The sequence below is a fragment of the Martes martes genome, assembly GCF_963455335.1.
Source record: "Martes martes genome assembly, chromosome: 3".
Classification (NCBI taxonomy): Eukaryota; Metazoa; Chordata; class Mammalia; order Carnivora; family Mustelidae; genus Martes; species Martes martes.
Window position 1 is genome coordinate 60,624,189 of NC_137890.1, and position 19,762 is coordinate 60,643,950.

At 40.8% G+C, this 19,762-nt stretch overlaps 1 protein-coding gene and 1 long non-coding RNA gene across 2 annotated transcripts in view; one reads left to right on the forward strand and one right to left on the reverse strand.

Moving 5' to 3' along the window:
* LOC308339403 overlaps nt 1-3,232 on the forward strand; it is a 41,733-nt gene extending 38,501 nt beyond the window's left edge. Inside the window, exons 4-5 of the long non-coding RNA XR_013966513.1 lie at nt 289-408; nt 2,793-3,232. This is a non-coding gene — a long non-coding RNA (uncharacterized lncRNA). The remainder of the gene's footprint in view (nt 1-288; nt 409-2,792) is intronic.
* Nucleotides 2,489-19,397, reverse strand: DLEU7 (deleted in lymphocytic leukemia 7; the record flags this gene model as incomplete). Its single annotated transcript, XM_080798005.1, has 2 exons — nt 2,489-2,695; nt 18,939-19,397. 2 exons carry the CDS (start codon nt 19,395-19,397, stop codon nt 2,489-2,491), a joined length of 666 nt encoding a protein of 221 aa, XP_080654131.1.
* Between the last annotated feature and the right edge of the window lie 365 nt (nt 19,398-19,762).

Genomic DNA, 19,762 nt, shown 5'->3' on the forward strand with positions numbered 1-19,762 from the left:
ACTGCCTTGATGATGACAGCTTTGTAATAGAGCTTGAAGTCTGGAATTGTGATGCTGCCAACTTTGGTTTTCTTTTTCAACATTCCTCTGGCTGTTCAGGGTCTTTCTTTCTAGTTCCATATAAATTTTAGGATTATTTGTTCCATTTCTTTGAAAAAAAATTGGTGGCATTTTGATAGGGATTACATTAAATGCATAGATTGATTAAAGGAGCATAGACATTTTCACAATATTTGTTCTTCCAGTCCATGAGCATGGAATGTTTTTCCATTTCTTTGTGTCTTCCAGAGAGGGCCTCTTTAATGAAGGGCCCTGGAGTAGAGACCTACTTGAAGTAGATGGGAGAGAAGTCTTTAAGGCAGAGGAAAGAGTAACACAGAGGCTGTAAAACCAACTGTGTTTGAAGAGGTGAGTAAAGCAAAGAGACTAATATTATTGGAGTAGAAACAGAGTAGGAGATGGGTCAGAGACAGAATTTGAATTTTATTCTCAGTAAGAAGGGAAACCATTGGTAGATTGAGAGTAGAGGAGTAATCAGTTTGATTTATATTACTGTGGCTGATAGATAATAAAGAGACTAAATAACAGAGAGAGGGCACTGAAGTAGTGTGACCATTTAGGAAAGTACTGTGTTACTCCAGGCAGGAACAGGACTACGGTCCTAGCTATGGAAGTGGTGAGAAGTGACATGACTTGGGATATATTTTGAAGGTTGAGCCATTAGGATTTGTTGATTGAGTGACTATATGTGAGAGTAATCAAAGAGTCAAGGATGATTTCAATGTTCTTTTTGCATATGTGGCTGGAATGATATAAGCTACCACCAAGTGAGAGTTAGAAGATGAGGGAGAAGCAGATTTGGGCATCAAGAATTCTGTTTTAGGATTGAAAAAGCCTTTTAAGTAGAGATACTCTGTAGTGATTTGGCTACAGGAATCTGGAGTTCAGGGTGAAAGAATATGTCTTGGCATCATTGGTGAATACCTGGTATTTAGAATCACTGTGGAATAAGTGTAATACAGAAAAAGTACCAAGACCAAGCCTGAAGAACTCTAAAATTAAGAAGTCAGGGCAATATGGAGGAAATAAGAAACAGTTCTGTGAATGAGTTAGTGAGGTAAAACCAAGAAAGTCTGCTGATCTGAAAACCAAAATAAGATGATTCAAGGAAGGAGTAGTCAACCATGTCAAAAACAGCTGATAAATCAAGTAAGATGAGGATTGAGAATTTACTATGAATTCATCAGTGAGCAGTCAACGGGAGTCATGACAAGAATATTTTTGCTGGAGTGTGGGCACAAAATTCATTTAAAGCAAGTCCAGAAGGGAATTGGAAAAGAAAAGAAAAGAATTGTAGGCAACTAATTGGGAGGATTTCCATGAGTTTTGCTCATAGGGGAGGAGAGAAATAAAGTAGGTGCTGGGGGAATTGTTTTTTATGAAGATTAGAGGAAATACTATAAGATAAGAGCATACTGATTTAATGCCCCTGTTGAGAGGCAAGACTTGATAGTACAGGCAAAAGAATGAGTGTATGTGTATATGTGTGTGTGTATAAGCTGGTTTTCAATATAGTCATCATTAAACAACAGGAAATTTAGTTTTTCCTAAGCATATTCAGATCATTGTTGCAAAAAAAAAGTTAGCTTCTCTTTCCCCAGCTCTAAATATTTAGGGAAACTTGCCAGTGTATCCACTCCCTCCTGTTTTTCACAGGAATTTCCTACTTCATTTGGAATATTTAGAAACAGTAAGAAGAGCTACATGTTTCCACATGAGACTTTAATAACACTGTACTTTGTGTTTACATATCATATATCCTTGGTACTTCATAGCTCATTATCATTGTAAATTTACAAATCAGTGTATGAAAGCACAAGGCTTAGAAGCAACTATTTTCCTGTCCAACAGTAAGTTATTAATGCCAGGATTGGAACTCATAATTACTGACACATGTGGTCCTACAACATCTAAAGATCATTTTCATAACATAAAATGAAGTGCTCAGTATGGAAAACATATCAATTATCAAATATCCTATTTATTCAAGATAATTTTAAGAACCATGAGGCTTTAATCATATAAACATATATAAATAACCATATTATATAACCGTATTAAACCTCATAGTCCCATGTTAATATAAGTATAGATAAATGTATCATTTAATCAAAACTAATACTTAATATGAATTAGTAAATATATACATATATAACCCAATCAGTTCCACAAAGTAGAATATATTTCAATCAAAAAGTAAGCAAATATGTCAACATACTTAAAAATGTAAACTACTGCTTTAAAAAATTTTCACCAACATGCTGTTATCTAAAGGGTACAGATGCCATAGGTCAGACTTCTGTATATGTCATCAAGTTTCTCCTTACTGGGGTAAAAACATCTATTGTCTGCTGATTCAATTAAGAACATAAGCTACCCAGTTCGCCTGGCAGTACCAGCTGGGTTTTAATTCTGGTGCCTTGGGCCTTCATATGTCTGGGAGATTCTGTAAGATCTGTCTCAAAGAAGCAGAGGCTACCACGTGGGCGTCTGAAGGAAGATTAGCAAGTGACTGAATCAGCTTCTTGACTATTGTCTTCAAACACTGGTGGGCAGCATTCAAATCTCTGTCAAACTGTTGTCCTTGAATTTGTAGAGCCAAATGACTGCAGATGTTTCTAAACTCAACACTATCCTGCAATAAACAACAAACATAAGCAATTAGATAGGGTATGGGGACATTTGCTGAGTATTACGTACCCAACTTCCATTCCCATCTCTTCCCATCACAGGACCTCAATTTTTCTCTGAAAGAACTACTCTCCTCCATCTTCAGCCTATGTGATTTGGCCAAAGCTGACTCCACCCACTCTACAACTCCAGGAATCAGCCAATCAGAGATGACCACCCCTCAATCATTTTGGCTTGGTCAGGAATGGACAGGTGACCTAACACAGACCAATAAGCTACAGTTCTAGAATGTCTTTTGGACTGGGAAAGAGAAGTTCCTTTTAACTGGGGCTTTTGGAAAGCACCCTGCCACCATAAGGGGAGAACACACATAAGAAGGAAGCCAGCAGAGGAAAAAGAAAAAAAAAAAAAAAGCAGAACCAAGGAATTAAAAGAGATTGAGTCTAATTAGACTCTCTGAGTATATTGATCCAGCTATACTTGAAAAATAAGCCCCAGGATTTTTTGGTTATCTGAATCAATAAATATGCCTTTTTACTTCAGCCATTTGGAGTTGACTTTCTGTTATTTGTTCCTAACAGAGCTTTGAAGAATACACAAATAGCCTCTGTTCCTATTATTCCATACTCACAGTCTTCAAAATTCCAACACAGGATATGGTATATAATGAACGCAGTGTCAAGAACTTTCCCAATGCAAATTTAGAAAGAATAGTTCCCAGGTAGTTTAAAAGAATGAAATAACTAGATTTTTAGTTCCCAAATGTTTCCTATTCTAAAATCCATTGTATAGAAATGGTATACTAAAATTATTCCAATAAACAAATAAAATTATTCCATACCAGAGATAATGTTGAATATATAATTTATTTTAAATACATGTAAATGTTCTCCACAGACTTCTGGTTCTGGTAACATGGCACACTTATTTTCCCTAAAACCCTTTGAGGAAACTGAAGTCTAAATAAAATAGAGCAAATATCCTTTCTGGTATTGCAAGAAAACTGTGAAAATCCCTAATGGACAGAGATAAAGCAAAAGTAGATTATTTTAGCAGCCCACCAATATTCATCAAAAAAAGGAAGTTAATCTGCAGCTGGGTTTGGGGTGGAGGATAAAGTTGCCCCAAGAATGTGTAACTGTTGACCTTTACTACACAACAGCTAAAGCTGGGAGCTGCCCTCTATACCACATACATGTTCTGGGAACTCTCATGCTAAGAAAGTGGCTTAAAAATTGGAACGGGGCTAAAATATCCATGGACACATGGTGAAAGTAAATAAAAGCCTATTCCATGGAGACAGGTCCACAACCCATGCCCCACAATAGTATTCCCATAACACTCTGTCAAAGACAAATTCAGAATATGAAATTTAAAATATAACCCACCATGATATAGCAGATACCAATACAGGGCAGTATAAACTCCAAGTATTTCAGCTAGAAACTATAAAATATGTTTAAAGTGATTAAAAATATAAAAGAAGGAATCAGAAACACTTCAAGTAAAAACAGGCTTGGAAAAGAATCAAATACCATTTCTAGAAACTATTGTGACAAATTAAAAACTCAATAGACAATTTAAACACCTGAATAAATACATTTGAAATAAGGAATTAGATGATGAACTAGATGATGAATATGAGAAAATTACTCAGAATGCAAGATAAAAAGCCAGACATGGGAAATATGTATGGAAAGTTAAATAACATGGATGATAGAAGAGAGGGCTGGGGGAGAAGAGGGGAGACAATAGTCAAAGAGAATAATGGATAAAAATTATTCAAAATTGATCCAAAACATGAATCCAGGTTCATGAACATAGATTCAGGATATAAAATCAGCCTGGAACAGAATAAGTGAAATGAGATTCAAATCTAAACTTATTAAGGCAAAAGTACTCTTAAAAGCAACTGGGGGCAGGGGGGTGGGGGGGAAATGGATGATTTCCAAGGAATGACAAGACAGACTGCCAACTACTAAGCTACAAGGACCAAAACCAGAAAAGAATTGGATAATTTTTCAAATAATTGTCAAAATAGAATTTTTTTAATTCAATAAAACTATTATTTAAACATCAGGGTGAAATAAATATTCCTTCATTTTAAAGGACAACAGTAGTTACCACCTTCATTGTCATATTTTCCTAGAGATATAATTCAGAAAGGGGACATTCATTTCAAAAGGAAAGAATGAGATACAAGAAGCCACAGTGAACAAAGAAACTTAAAAATATGATGTTCAAGAACTGATGTTCAAAACCAAAATTATAACAATTAACTTCGGACTTACAAAAGCAATATGGTTCCAAAATGCTGAATAGTAGTAACATGTAGGAGGGACTGGCATTCTAAGGCATTATACATATTCAGAAAGGTGACGAAGTTGATAAATTTCAGACATATTAAGTATGCATGTGAGAAATGTAAGGCTTATCATTAAAGGATAGAAGTAATACGTAAAACTTCAAAACCAGCAGATAAAAGGAAAATTAAAACTTAATTGATCCTGTTTTTAGAAGGTAAAAAGGAAGAAATATACAAACATAAATCAAGGTGAATAGAAAGCATCAAATCAGACACATTTTGAAATATGTGGTTGCCAGATTAGATTTTTTAAAAATCTATTGATAAATTATTTACAAGAAACACGTTCAAAACTAAAAACACCTAAAGACTTCAAGTCAATGGATGCTAAAACATATACACAGCAAAGAGGAGTTGAAACAAAGCCAGGAAAATCATTATTAGGGATAAAATAAACTACAGTTAATAAAAGGACCTATTCCTCAAGAAGGATAACAGTTCTGTACTTCGTGTGTGCCTAATATGATTATCTTAATTTACATTTAATCTGCAAACATAAAAACTGATTTCTACCCAGCTTACTCAGACACTGAAAAAAATCAAACAACAAAATGATCAACCTGGAGAGAAAAGACTAAAACACTAATCGCAAGCTTGGCCCAATAAAGATAAGCAAATACACATTTTCCCGAAGATATATGGAATATTTATGAAAGCTGACTATATTGTAATACACTAGAAGCAAATTCTCAATGAATACCTAGAAATCTATATCATACAAATAACAATGCAAATAAATGAGAAATCAATAACATAACTTTCCCAATACATACATGACTTAAAAATCTACTTCCAAATAATTCATGGATCAGCAAAAAAAATAATTGAAATTTTAAAATATACTGAACAATTATGGAAATAGTATATCACAAATTTGTGGGATACACCTGCATTGAGAAAGTCATGCACTTAATGCCATAAAAGTAAAGAATAACCACTGAAAAAACATGAGCTAAGAATTCAACTCAAGAACTTAGGAAAAGAAAAAAAAAAAAAAAACAGATAATCCAAAAGAAAATGAAAGAAAGAACTAAAAGCTGAACTGAAGTTTGGAACTAGGGTTTTCTTCCTACTTCTATGTAGAAAGAGAAGCTACTCTTCTCCCTAACAAAAACTCTGTCACTTGGGTTAGAAGGACCTGAGTTTCTGGCAAAGTGTTTATTAGAGAACATCTTCTGGGAAACAGAACAAACATTCATCTGTTGAGTTTGGCCAACAATGGCAGCAGGACTCCAGTGTGAGTGAGGGGCTAGGACAGAAAGGTCAACACAACAAGCCACAGTTCCTTTACTCAAGTATTCACAGCCTACCATGCTTCTTGTTTTTTTCTTCCTATTTAAAGCATTCTTGCTTCCCCGCCTTTGCGTGTTGCTCATTTCTGCTCAGAAGGTATCAAGGGGCTATGTAGATAATCCGTCCCATAGTTTATGGAGTAACCTATATTCCTGCATATTGCTTGGGAATGGGAAAGTAGAGGGGGAAAAATGCCTTCTGGACTACTTCCCCCAGATCCACATCAAGGGAAATTGTCTACTTGCTTTACAGAAGTAATCCAACTCTAAGTACAAAGTGGAAGGATCAAAGACAACATGCAAAGGGAAATTCAGAATTGAAGGAACCACTGAAATGTGTGCTGACGTGTGCCTATTAGCCAGTCTGCAAAGGCATTCATCACCCAAATAAGATTAAAATGCCTTAAAAATATGTTTGTGGACCTAAAATCTGAAGTCAATTTCACGTTTACTGTAAAGAATCAAAGAAGGCATCATTTGGGGAAAGTATACATATAATAAAATTCCACTGCTGGGCTGCACTGGTCCCTGAGGCCCTGGGTATAACTTCAGATCTCTGGCAAGCTTTGCAAAGTCTCTTTATTTTACTCTTTTAGTACAGTTTTTTAATCCTTTCTCAACTATATTAACAGTCAAAGAAAACAAATCAATACGCACAGGCTTTCCATGGGACTCTTAAGCCTGGGAATGGAAAAATAAAACAGGTGGTTGCTTCTCTTCCTTTCTGAGGGGTCTGAAGGCTAACTGTGGATCCAGTGATCATGGCCTCCAACCAAACCTCTATTGATTCTGTTGTAAAGATGGGGGCCAAAAATCACAGGGTTGAGACAGTGGCATATTGAATGGCTCATGGACTTTTAGTAGAAAATCCCATGATCGATGCTCATGATGATTTCATGTTTGCTGCTTTCCATTCAATGACAGGACACATCCACCCAGCAGCTTTTATTTAGCAAGGCCCAGATGCTTTCAGAAATGATGTCATACCCTTCACAGGGTTTTGAGTACGTTGCCAGCATTAGAATGCTCTGACTGAGCAATATAAAGACAGGTTTTGGAACTTCTAAAGCCTTGTGTAATTTCAGACTGTGGATATGAAATGTGTTGGTTGTTATCAGTTCCTATCGAACTGATAGGAAGCATTTACATTTTATAGTGACTCAACTCATCTACTGGGGTAATGGCCTCAGACTCAGTTCATGAAACGAATACATTTGTTTCAAACATGTGAAGTCTCCACTACATGATTGACCACACTGGGTAAAAAGCAGTAAGACATGGGTACCTAGTCTATAAAAAGCTGATAACCTAGTAGGAGCATTGAGACACATAGAGCATATATCCAAATGTCCAGTGAAATGGGATGGGGGCTATGGTAAAAACACAAAGACCCAACCCTACAGAAGACCATACATTTATAGACTCATAATCCAAGCACTATAGAGAGTTCATACAAAGCACTTTCTGACGTGTGAATCCTTTCTGGAGCACACCTGGTGTCACACTGTTTGCCACATAGGAAAAACCCATGTGCTTAGGAGGCAACCCTTGGCTCTAATTTCCAGAACATCTTTTCTCCTTAATTCTTAGCTGGAATCTGTCCTGTAGTAGACAGAATAATGACCTCCTGAAGATGTCCATGTCCTAATCCCCAAAAGCTGTGAGCATGTTATCCTATACAGCAAAAAGGACTTTCTAGATGTTAGTTAGGATGGTAGCCCTCCAGGCACCTGCAAAGACCCCTGGAATGCTGAGATTATCCCTTCATGACCACTGGACTTGCCATCAGAGCCCTGGTTCTGTCCCTTTGACAGGCCACCTGTGGACAAGACATTTTTTTCATCTCTGGAAAATTCAGTTTTCTAATGAGTAAGGTGGAAACAAATAGCTACCACACAGAGAGACTGTGAAGGTCAAATAAGCTCATGGTCATGCAAACCCTGAATTTATAAGGCACTCCATTCATCTAAGGTTGTGCATAAAGTACTCCTCTAGATGGGAGGTCAGCAACAAAGAGAGAGGAGGAAGGAAGGACAGAAAAGTACAGAACAAAATGCTCTATAGAAGCTAAGAATCTAATTGGTGAGATGAAACTATCTAAGCTGTTCAGTAGTAGAGAGGTCACACAGAATAAGATAAAGGCACAAAGAAGAGTGCTTGAGCACACCTCATATCCATTAGAATGACTACTGTTAAAAAAAACCCTGAAAATCACCAGTGTTGGCGAAGATGTGGAGAAATTGGGGCCCTCGTGTGCTGCCAGTGGGAATCTAAAATCATGCAGCCACTACAGAAAACAGCATGGAGGCTCCTCAAAAAAATCAAAAATGCAATTACCACGTGATCCAGCAACTCCACCTCCAGAATACATATTCTAAAGGACTCAAATCAGGATTTCAAAGAGATATTTACACACCCATGTCCACAGCAGCACTATACACAATAGCCAAGAGGTGAGGGCAGCTCAGGGGTCCCCTGACAAATGAATGGATGAACAAACCATGGTATATACATAGGATGAAATACTATTTAGCCTTAAAGAGGAAGGAAATCCTGAGACACGCTCCAACATGAAAGAACCTTGAGGACATTATGCTCTCTGAAATAACCCAGACACAAAGAGATAAATACCGTATGATTCCACTTACATGCAATACTTAGAGTCGTCAAACTCACACAGAAACAGAGAGAAGACTTGTGGCTGCCAGAGGCGAGGGGAAGGGTAATGGGGATTTGTTGCTTAATATGTACAGAGTTTCAGATTTACGAGATGAAAAAATTAGGGAGATTGGTTGCACAATAATCTGAGTGCTCTTGATACTGCTGAACTATACACTAAAAATGGTCAAATTTATGTTATGCCCTTTTTTAACCACAATTTAAAAAAAAAAAAAAAAAGAAGTGGTCAAGAGCATCAGAGTGCTGTTGGCCTTTGCAGAAGGGGATGGAGGTTAGGATGAGGCATCCGGGAAGGCTGTACAGACGTTACAAGACAGCTGGTGCTAGGGAATGCAGTCTTTGCCTCTCAGGGAAGAGACGTCTCTCACAGTTAGAATAAATAACACAGCAAAGGCCTGAAGTCAAGTAGGGGCTGGGACTGGAAAGAGGCCAGACTGAAAAGAACAGCTTTGTGCTGGGAACCAGGACACAAACTAGTGTGGGAGCCTTGAGTGCCATAGTGAAGTCCCTGGGCACTTCCAAGCAGGGAGAGCACATGGCAAGCCAGCATTTTAAAAACACTGGTCTGGCCAAACCTGCTAGGTGCAGGATCCAAGGCCAGGCTCCTGATCTACCTGGTGTCACTCAAGACTCACAACCATCCATGAATGACTGATGAAGAAATGTGGCTGAGAGAGATGAATCAACATACCCAAGCCACACAGCAAATGAGGGGCACCTTTATTTATTTATTTATTTATTTATTTATTTAATTTTTTATTTTCCTAAAATAAAGAAAAAAATTGCTCTTTTCCCCCCAATCTAAAAGGCAACCTTCAGAATGGGAGAAGATATTTGCAAATGGCTTATCTGATAAAGAGTTAGTATCCAAAATCTATAAAGAATTTATCAAACTCGGGGTGCCTGTGTAGCTCAGTGGGTTAAAGCCTCTGCCTTCGGCTCAGGTCGTGATCCCAGGGTCCTGGGATCGAGCCCCACATCGGGCTCTCTGCTCAGCGAGGAGCCTGCTCCCCCCACGCTCTCTCTGCCTGCCTCTCTGCCTACTTGTGATCTCTGTCTGTCGAATAAATGGATGAAATCTTTAAAAAAAAAAAAAAAAAGAATTTATCAAACTCAACATCCCAACACCAAAAAATCCAGTTAAGAAATGGGCGGAAGACATGAAGAGACATACAAATGGCTAACACACACATGAAAAATGCTCAACATCATTTGGCATCAGGGAAATAAAAATCAAAACTACAATGAGATATCACCTGACGCCTGTCATTACGGCTAAAAGTAACAACACAGGAAACAGATGTTAACAAGATAGAAAGGGTTGGGAATGCAAGCTGGTACTGCCACTCTGGAAAACAGTATGGATTTTCCTCAAAAAGTTAAAAATAGTGCTACCCTATAACCCAGCAAGGGTGCTAGTGAATCCTAAAGAATCCTCTCTTCCCAAACTCAAATGTTCATCAAAGACCCACCCCAAATTAGAAACCGGGCTGGGTACTGTTATGACTTGGAGAGCAGAGCCTGCTACCCATGGTGGGAGACAGACTGGGGAACTGAAATTACAGAGCCTCAGATGTCCTCGTGGGATGAGCGGGGAAACCGTGCAGGCGAGGAGGGAGGCACCAAACTAGCTTTGAGATGGAACAAAAATGTCTACAAATGAATGTTTCTTTTTCGGCCCCATATTCACACTATTTTTCTTAAGGTTAACTGAGTGTTAACGAAGCTCCAGTTGGCATTGGTCACATCCAAATTGAGATTGGTCTGTTGGCCCATCCCACTTTGCTGCAACATAATTGAGAGGGTTTGGCTGTCTGGAAGATATTCAAGGCATGGAACCTTCTACCTCCCATGTCAAGCCAACTCCTAGCTAATCAGCGACCCCCCTAGCTGGAGCTCTCTCTTCCTCCACTCTGTTCTCTCCTGCCCAGTATATGGGAGGTCTCTTAGAAAAACTGCCACACTTGCACTTTTCGGCATTATGCTTTGTGTTTATTAGGAATGCACACATCTGGAATCCTTGAGTGACTGCAAATGCACCTGCAAAGTCCAAAAGGGAAGAAAAGCTAAGGCTTTTTTTAGCTTTGTACTGAAAATAAACACTCCCAACAAAACTGAAGTCTTGAAGGCAAAAAGAATCTGGCTTCGACAGTCAGTTTCAAAGCCTATTTTCTGAAACCAACACCAGTGGATAATAAAGTCAAAAATACAATATGACTTTATGGGCTCTACAATGCAGATAACTTTTAAAGAATCCACAAGGAAGACTTTTAGTTTTTTTCCTACCTCATCACCATCACCTCATCACCTTCATCACTTCTCCATCTATATAAACTATAAATCAGCTCATAGCCCCTTCACCACTGGCTTTAAAATTAGTTGGTTCTTTTCAAGACAGTCACATCTCAAGCTATAGTCTCTTGCAATGGCTTCCACAAACTTGTTTCTTCTCACATTTTCCTTTCTAGTTTGCCCTGAATGCCTAATGTCCCCTATGGAGAACACTGAAGAAAGAGCTTTTCCCAGCTTTTGTGGTGGGGGCCTCCTGACCTTAATGAACTTCAGCAGACCACTCTCCACTAAAGGTACCAAGTGCTGGGACCTACGAAGGAGCACAAATTCCTTCCCCAGACTCATCACCCACCCTCATACTGGATACGTCCATAAAATGGGAGAGCCATTTCTCTATTTAGAGGGATGGTGTGAAAACCACGCTAGCAGAAACAGCATACTACAATTTGTCCCTTTGGTTCATCAGCATCTGGCTTTGAACTACAAATTCATGGGACCCAGAGGAGCCCCCAATGGCCTGAACCCACGGCCAGTCTCAAATAGATATATAACTGTGTGTTAATAAAACACTCAATGAAGAACCAAAGTATCTGCCAGTCACCATAAAAAGTCTATCGTCCACAGGAAATTAAACATTTTTACTTGTGGTGTACCCAGTGTAAACGCTCACAAGGAACTAAGGTTCCTTATGCATTTGCTTTGGGTATGGTACCATTTTCATTAGAAAAGTCCAGTTAAAAGAACTTTGTGATGGAAACAAGCTCTTGATTCAGGTATGCACACAAAGGCAAACCCCAAAATTATAGAACAAAGCACGGCAGCCTTTCCATCAAGATGTTAAACATAAGCAGGTTTGTTTTAGGACCTTCCTTGATATCTTTCCCAAAATTCTCATTTTGGCAATTGTAAATGTCCTGATTTTCCTATCTCTCACGTTATGAGCAAGGACAAAGCTGTAATGAAGCTATTAAAAGAGTAGTCACTGGGCCTTTTTGTCCCAGAACACCACGATTTTATCCCAAATGAAGAGCAATTCCCTGGCTATGCTATAATCATGTAACTCAGCATTTATTCCTTCAATAGTTTGTAAGTAATTTTTAAAGACACAATTCCCAAATTTGCAGAAACTGGCTTCACACTCACATTAATGGGGGGAAAAAGCACTCATCACCAACGTCTTCCTCTGAGTGACCCAATGTTCACACTTGCAATTTGCAAAGAGCATTAGTAGTGACCATGAAGCCAAAGCCAGTGGTTTTATAACCACCACGCTTGGTATGTAGAATGAGAAAACCAGCAAGGACCACGGAACGTGATAGAATAACTGGCACCAGATCAGCTAATTGAAATGGGTGAACTCACAGGCAAGTTTAATCTATAATAGCAGGAAAGTTCTCCTGCCTCTGAAAGTTGGCATCAGCCATAGTTTCCATGAAACTTGCACCAGAGCAGAACTCTTGGAAACTATAAATGTTTTTGACTCTCAAAGGAAGACAGAAAAAATCAGAGTGACTTCATAATTGGCTTGGTTAATGATGTCTGTGTGAGTTGGTCATTTTCAGCAGTTCTTAAAATCCTGGACTGGCTTCCGTCTGGTCCTCTGCATGTTTCTATGCTCCCTTTGAGTGGTGAGTGCCTAAGGCATTCTTGATAGTTATTACTAGTTGGATAATGATTTCCTACATTCACCTGGTGCTTTGGTTCACTATGTAAAGTGGCCCTCATATAAAGAGACACACAAATCACCCATATAATGGATTAAATTGTGTCCCCCACACAAAAAAATCCGTGTGTTGAAACATAACCTCCAGTGTGACTGTATTGGAAAAAGGACCTTTAGGGAGGTACTTAAGGTTGTATGAAGTCATAAGGGTGGGGCCCTACTCCAGTAGGATTGGTGTCCTTGTAAGAAGAGGGAGAGATATCCAACATCTCTCCCTCTCTCTAACCATGCACAGAGGAAAAAGCCATTCAAGACAGAGCGGGAAGGTGGCAGTCTGTGAGCCAGGAAGAAAGACCTTACCAGAAACCAAATTTTTGATCTTCAGCTTTCCAGCCTTCAGAACAATGAGAAAATAAATGTTTGTGGCTTAAGTCACCTGGTCTATGGCATGCTGTCATAGCAGCCCGAGCTGACCAAGATATCCAGTCTACAAGGTGATTCTTGCAGCCCAAGCAGTATGCAGTGCACAGCATATCCAACCCACTGTCAACCAACTGTACACACTCATGGACTTTATTTCTGCATTATGTTCATCACACCTCTCTAATCCAGCACTGTGATATGATAGGAAAAACAACAACAACAACAACAGACAAAACCATGTTTGAGTCATGGGCCATCACTTCCCAGCTGTGAGATCTTTAGCAAAATCCTAAATTCCTCTGAGTCTCAGTCTCCTTCTATAATAAATGTTTGTCTAGCTGGTTAACTCTAGCCTCTCCAACAAATTTAACAAGACTCAGGATTATGAAGTATTTTTTATCCACTATAAAAAAACTCACTTCATGCATGTTTTGCATGTGTGTGATTATCTTTAAAGTTTCAAGAAGAATATTAAGTGTTGGTTTCTTCAAAAAAAAGAGTAAAATACTATAAAAATGTCCATCAGTATTGTGCTGAGAGTTTCTCTGCCTTCATGCCTGAAAATTTCACTTCCTTAAGCCTCAGTGGCTTGATCAGTGAGTCATTCAGTGGTAGCATCTCTAAGTCAGTCATCACATATGGGCTAAAGCTGACCTCTGGATAGTGGAGACTTCTTGGAACTTTCCTTGGGTCATCCTAACTCTGCCTTTCTCAACAGTCTCAGAAAAGTAAATAGAGTCCATGGGCTAGATCCATCAATATCAAGACTGGAACTCACAATAATAATAGTCAATGAGAACATGAGGCATCAACTTGTTAATAATTATAACAATAATAATAAAATTTCAAAGGTATTGAGAGTTTGTATGGGCAGCCACTCGCTAAGTCTTCATGTGCATTATCCTAATAACCCTGTAAGGTTAGATACCTCTACCTCCACTTTAAGGAAAGGAGACTGAGGCACAGGAAGGCTAAATAATTTGCCCAAGGGCCTACAGCAGGAAGTGGCATAGTAGGTTTGAAAGGCTTCACAGGACCAGATCACTGAGCTGTCCTGGCTGTCTCTACTTTGGGTCCCTAATGCCTTTCACCTGGGCTGAGGGCTTTAGTTCAAGTGAGTCCTCCTCCTCTCTGTGGCAAGTAACACTGTGGGAGGGAACTGATGTTAGAGAGATGTTTCCACACACTTCCAAGTGATACACAGGTGTTATTTCCATTAGCACAACTCCTCTTGAAATCCTTCTGTGTATAAAATCAATCCACATGTTCTTAATTTAAAAATAAAGAAAACATGAAAAAAATTGGAGAAGACACACATAAATGGCAAGATAAATGGCAAATCCATGTTTTTGGATTGGAAGAATTAATATATATTTTTAATATTGTTGAAATGTCCATACTACTCAAAGCAATCTATAGGTTCTGTGCAATAGCTATCAAAATTCCAATGGCATACTTCACAGAACTAAAACAGTCATTCTAAAATGTGTGTGGAACTACAAAGGGCTCCAAATAGCCAAAGCAACAGTGAAAAAGAACAAAGCTGGAGATACGATGCTCCCTGCTTTCAAGATATACTACAAAGCTACAGTAACCCAAGGAGAATGAATGATACTGGTACAAAAACAGACACACAAATCAGATTGGAACAGAATTAAAAGCCCAGAAGTAAATTTACACAGATATAGATAATTAATCTATGACAAAGGAGCCAAGGACATACAATGGAGAAAGGACAGTCTCTTCAATAAATTGTAATGAGAATACTGAACAGCCACAGGCAAAAGAATGAAACTGGACCACTATCTTACACTACACACAAAAATTAACTCAAATTTTATTAAAGACTTGAATATAAGACCTAAAACCATAAAAGTTCTACGGGGAAAAAGAACAGGGGCAGTAAATTCCTCAACATCAGTCTTAGGAACATCTTTGTGGATCTGACTCTAAAGGCAATGGAAAGAAAAGCAAAAATAAACAAACGTGACTACATCAAACTAATGAGATTTTGCAGGGCACAGGAAACCATCACCAGAATGAATGAGCAACCTGTTGAATGGGAAAAGATATTTGTAACTAAATATCTGACAAGGGGTTAATATCCAAATACATATAAAGAACTCCTACAACTCAAAGACATAAAAAATAAACTACTGGTTAAAAAATGTGCAGAGCATGTGAACAGACATTTCTTCAAAGAAAACATACAGATGGCCAACAGGCACGTGAAAAGATGCTCAACATCACTAATTACTAGTGAAATGCAAGTCAAAACCACAATGAGACCCCTCCTAACGCCTGTTATAATTGCTGCTATCAAAGAGAAAAGAAAGAACAAGTGTTGGTGAGAGTGTGGAAAAAAGGAACCCTTGGGCACTGTTAGTGGGACTGTAAATCAGTGCAGCCACTATGGAAAACAGTATGGGATTCCTCAAAAAATTAAGAACACAACTACTGCATGACTCAGCTACTCCACTTCTGCGCATTTATCCAAAAAATTTGAAAACACTAATTTGAAAAGATATATGCACCCCGTGTTTATTGCAACATTATGTGCAATAGCCAAGATATGGAAGCAACCTAAATGTCCAGTGATAGATAAATGGAAAAAGAGGTGAGATAGATAGATACACACACACACACACACACACACACACACACACACACACACACACCAGAATATTACTTAGCCATAAAAAAGAATAAAATCTTGCCATTTGCAACAGCATGGTTGGACCTTAAGGGTACTATGCTAAGTGACTTCAGTCAGACAGAGAAAGGCAGATACTAAATGATTTCACTCATATGTGAAATCTAAAAGATGAAACAAATGAACAAATAAAATAAAACAAAGACAAAGTCATAGATGCGGAGAACAGACTAGTGGTACCCAGAGGAGAAAGGGGTTGGGTGAAATGGGTGAAGATAATCAGTGGTATGCTGACGGATGGTAACTAGACTTATGGTGGTGATCACTTTGTAGTGTATGCAAAAGTCAGTTTAACACTAGTAATAATGAAGCCAAGTCAGCATAACCAGCCCCCTGGAAAGAGAGACTACTGTGTCCTTAAGTCTAAGTTCTTTGTAATCACTACTTCATAACCAGAGATACTACCTTTTCTCCAAACTAAAAACCAGGCAAAATTCTGAGATGTTGGCCAGGAGGCAAATCATCCAAAGAAACCTCTCCCTTCTGAAAACACTGGCTGTTCTCAGGAGCCCTCAGAACCCGTTACTCCCCTGCAGGTAACCAGCAGACTCCAATAGGAAGGCTACTTTGGGTTGGGGGTTGAGGGGACCAAATAGCATTTCTTTATTAGAGAAAAGAAGGAAGATGAGTAGAAGTGAGATTTTTTTAGGTAGAGAGGAAGATATTTGTGTCTGATGGCCTCAATTTTCTCAGAAGAGGAATGAGCCAGTTGAGGTTTGGATAAAGAAAGCTTGAGAAGGGTGGAAAATGTTGAGGACAAAAAGTCAAGTAGAAAGCATCAGAAGAATGACCAAGTAGAAGGGACAGTGGCATGAAACTCAAGTGGCATGGTTTATAGGTCAGAGCAGAGAGCTCCAGTGCATTTGAGCTGGGCCAGGCCCTCAGACAGTAGTCTCCAAGCTGACCCCCAGACTGCAGCCTCACCTGCTGTGACTTATCTAGGGTCACGTCCATGCCTCAGTCATTTCAAGGGTTACCTTTGCCTGAAAGAAAATTCAAGGCCCTCTGCATGACACACGGACTTTTCTTGCCATCAGACCCCACTTACCTGTGCAGCATCCTGTTATACTTTCTGCCGTAATGAACTAATTTTAGTTCCTCCAAAGCCCAAGTCTTTTCATTGCTTCTTGGCCTTAGATCACACAGCTCCCCTGAAATGATTTTTCCCTTTTATGCCTGTGGGGCAAATATTCATATTTTTTTAAGATTACTTCCTCCAAGAAGCCTACCGAAATCACCTAAGGTAAAGCCAATCACTCAGTCTCTCCTTCTGCCAACCTACATATGCCCTGTATATGCCCCTAACATCACACAACCCTTCCTATTTCAGCAATTCTAAAATGCACACTTTTTCACGTTTCCAAAATCTCTGATGTGATCTTATAATAGATGGTGCATCATAGTTCAATTGGTAGGACTTTTTATTTCTTCATGGTACCAGAAAAGGTCATTCTACACACAAGCATTAGTGAAATGCAGCTTCATTTTTTAACTTCTAATGTGAGTGGGGCAGTGCTTCGCATTTGGAGGCGATCTTATCTCCCCTCCCCCCAACACACATTTGGGAATATTGGGTTGTATCAGTTTGTTGGGGGGGAGGGGAGTAATGTTTCTGGCATCTCCCGGGTTGAGGCCAAGGATGTTGCTAAACATCCTTTAACACACAGGACAGCCCCACAATTATCCAGCCCAAAATGTCAGTATCAGGTGATTGAGAAGCCATTGTGTTAGGAGTAACAATACTTATTTGGCTGTATCATATGCTTGATTATATTTAACTTCAGATCAACCTTTTACAGTGTCTAGTAACCTAAAAACACAGCAATTTTTTTCCAAACCTTGGCTTAAAGAGCAAAAATAGCAACTCTGGAGAACCCCCCTAAGTTTTCTTCATCATTCCCGCCCATTTCCTTCTGCTGGCCTCCCAAGGGGAAGGAAGGAAGCAAAATTGGAAAGCCAGAAGATCTCAAAGAGATTGTGACCTTAAACCAATTACGTTAGTTAATGACAAGGCAGATACTGGATCCCAAGATCTGCAGATTTCCCCAGTCCCACCTGGCCCGGGAGGCAGCTGCTCTGCTTCCTGGCTAGGCTGACGAACATAGTTTGGTACCATGAGAGGAAACGTGCCCTACAAACACAAGCTGCGGGACTTAGCAGGAGTTTAGCATTAGTATTCACGCTTCAACACCCGGGCCCCACCCGGCTCTCACCCCACTTTATGACAATCTAGGCTGACTCCGCAAAAAGGCCTCTGAACTCTGTAGGGAATTGGGTTTCTGCAAAAATAAGTTTGATTCTTAAGTGTGAAGGAACTTTAAATAAATTCAGGTGATTTTGTCACACAAAAGGCAGAGGGGACTTAATACGTGCATTTAAGGCTCTGGAGTAAGGGTTATTAACTGGGAAGGGGAAAGCAGGGGCAGCTGTCTTCCACCCCCAGAAGCTGCACATGTGGAAAGGGCCTTCGACTGGAGCAGGAAGCTGATTTATGTGTGTGTGTGTGTGTGTGTGTGTGTGTGAGAGAGAGAGAGAGAGAGAGAGAGAGAGAGAGAAAGGAGATCCGAAGGAAGGTTTTTGGCAAGGCTTCCCCGCGTCTCAGTTCCACAGCCAGGTGGGCCCCAGGTGGGCCCCGGAGTTCCTGGACTCAAGTCCCAGGGGTTTCACCTCCCCCCTTCCCTCTCAGAGAGGCGGAATCCCTGTGGATGGCTCCGCTTTGCAACGGTGGCCCCTCCCGGCTTCATCCCTTCATCCCGGCCCCGCAGCCCCGCCCTGTGGAGGGATCCTGCGCGCGAGCCGGGTCCTGGAGGCCAGACTCACCTTCAGATGGATGGGGAAGGACCGCTCCTGCTGGAGGGAGCCCAGCAGCGTCTGCTCCACGCTGACCAGCTCCGAGGTCGAGTCCACCACGCGGGCCAGCGCACTGCGCATCGCCATCTGGGCCAGGGTGCAGGGCCCCCGACCCCGGGGGAAGGGCAGCAGCTCCGCGCCCCACTCGGCGCCTCGCACCACTTCCACTTCTGGGGAGCTTGCCCGAGCCCCAGACCCGCCATTCCTGACCCCCCGCGCCCCGCCCCCGTCTTGGCGCCCAGGCCCCCGCTGGGCCCGCCGCGGGCCTGTGCGACGCCCTGGGGCGGCGGACACGTGGTCTGGATCGTGCGGCTTCCCCGGGTCGCCCGGACCATCCCCCCAGCCCCACTCCTGCTGCAGCAGCTGCAGAGTCTGCAGAGCCACCATTTGGTGGCTGATGGAGGCCACTAAGGGCGCCGGGCTAGCCATCGCCTCTGCCCGCGCTTCGGCGGGCCCCGCGGGCAGGTGCAGCAATGAGCAAGAGAGGGGCGGGTGTTTGGGGTCGCCAAGGTCACATTTCTCGGCCTTCTAGCCTCTTGAGGGTGGGGCTGGCCCCGCCCCAGGCCCGCAGGAGATGGCCTGCACTGGCCACTGAATTCTTAGTACGAAGGGGCGTGTCGGGACCCAAGGCTGCCTGAGGCTGGGCTCCTTGTGCGCTCGAAAATCCCCCAAATGCTGAGCGCGGGTTCTTTCTCTTCTCCAGGACTTCGATGGGAAAACGTACGGCTTGGTGCAGATGCATCCGTCCGCAGGGATACCCCACCCCCACCTCCTGTGAAGGATGCCTGTCAGTG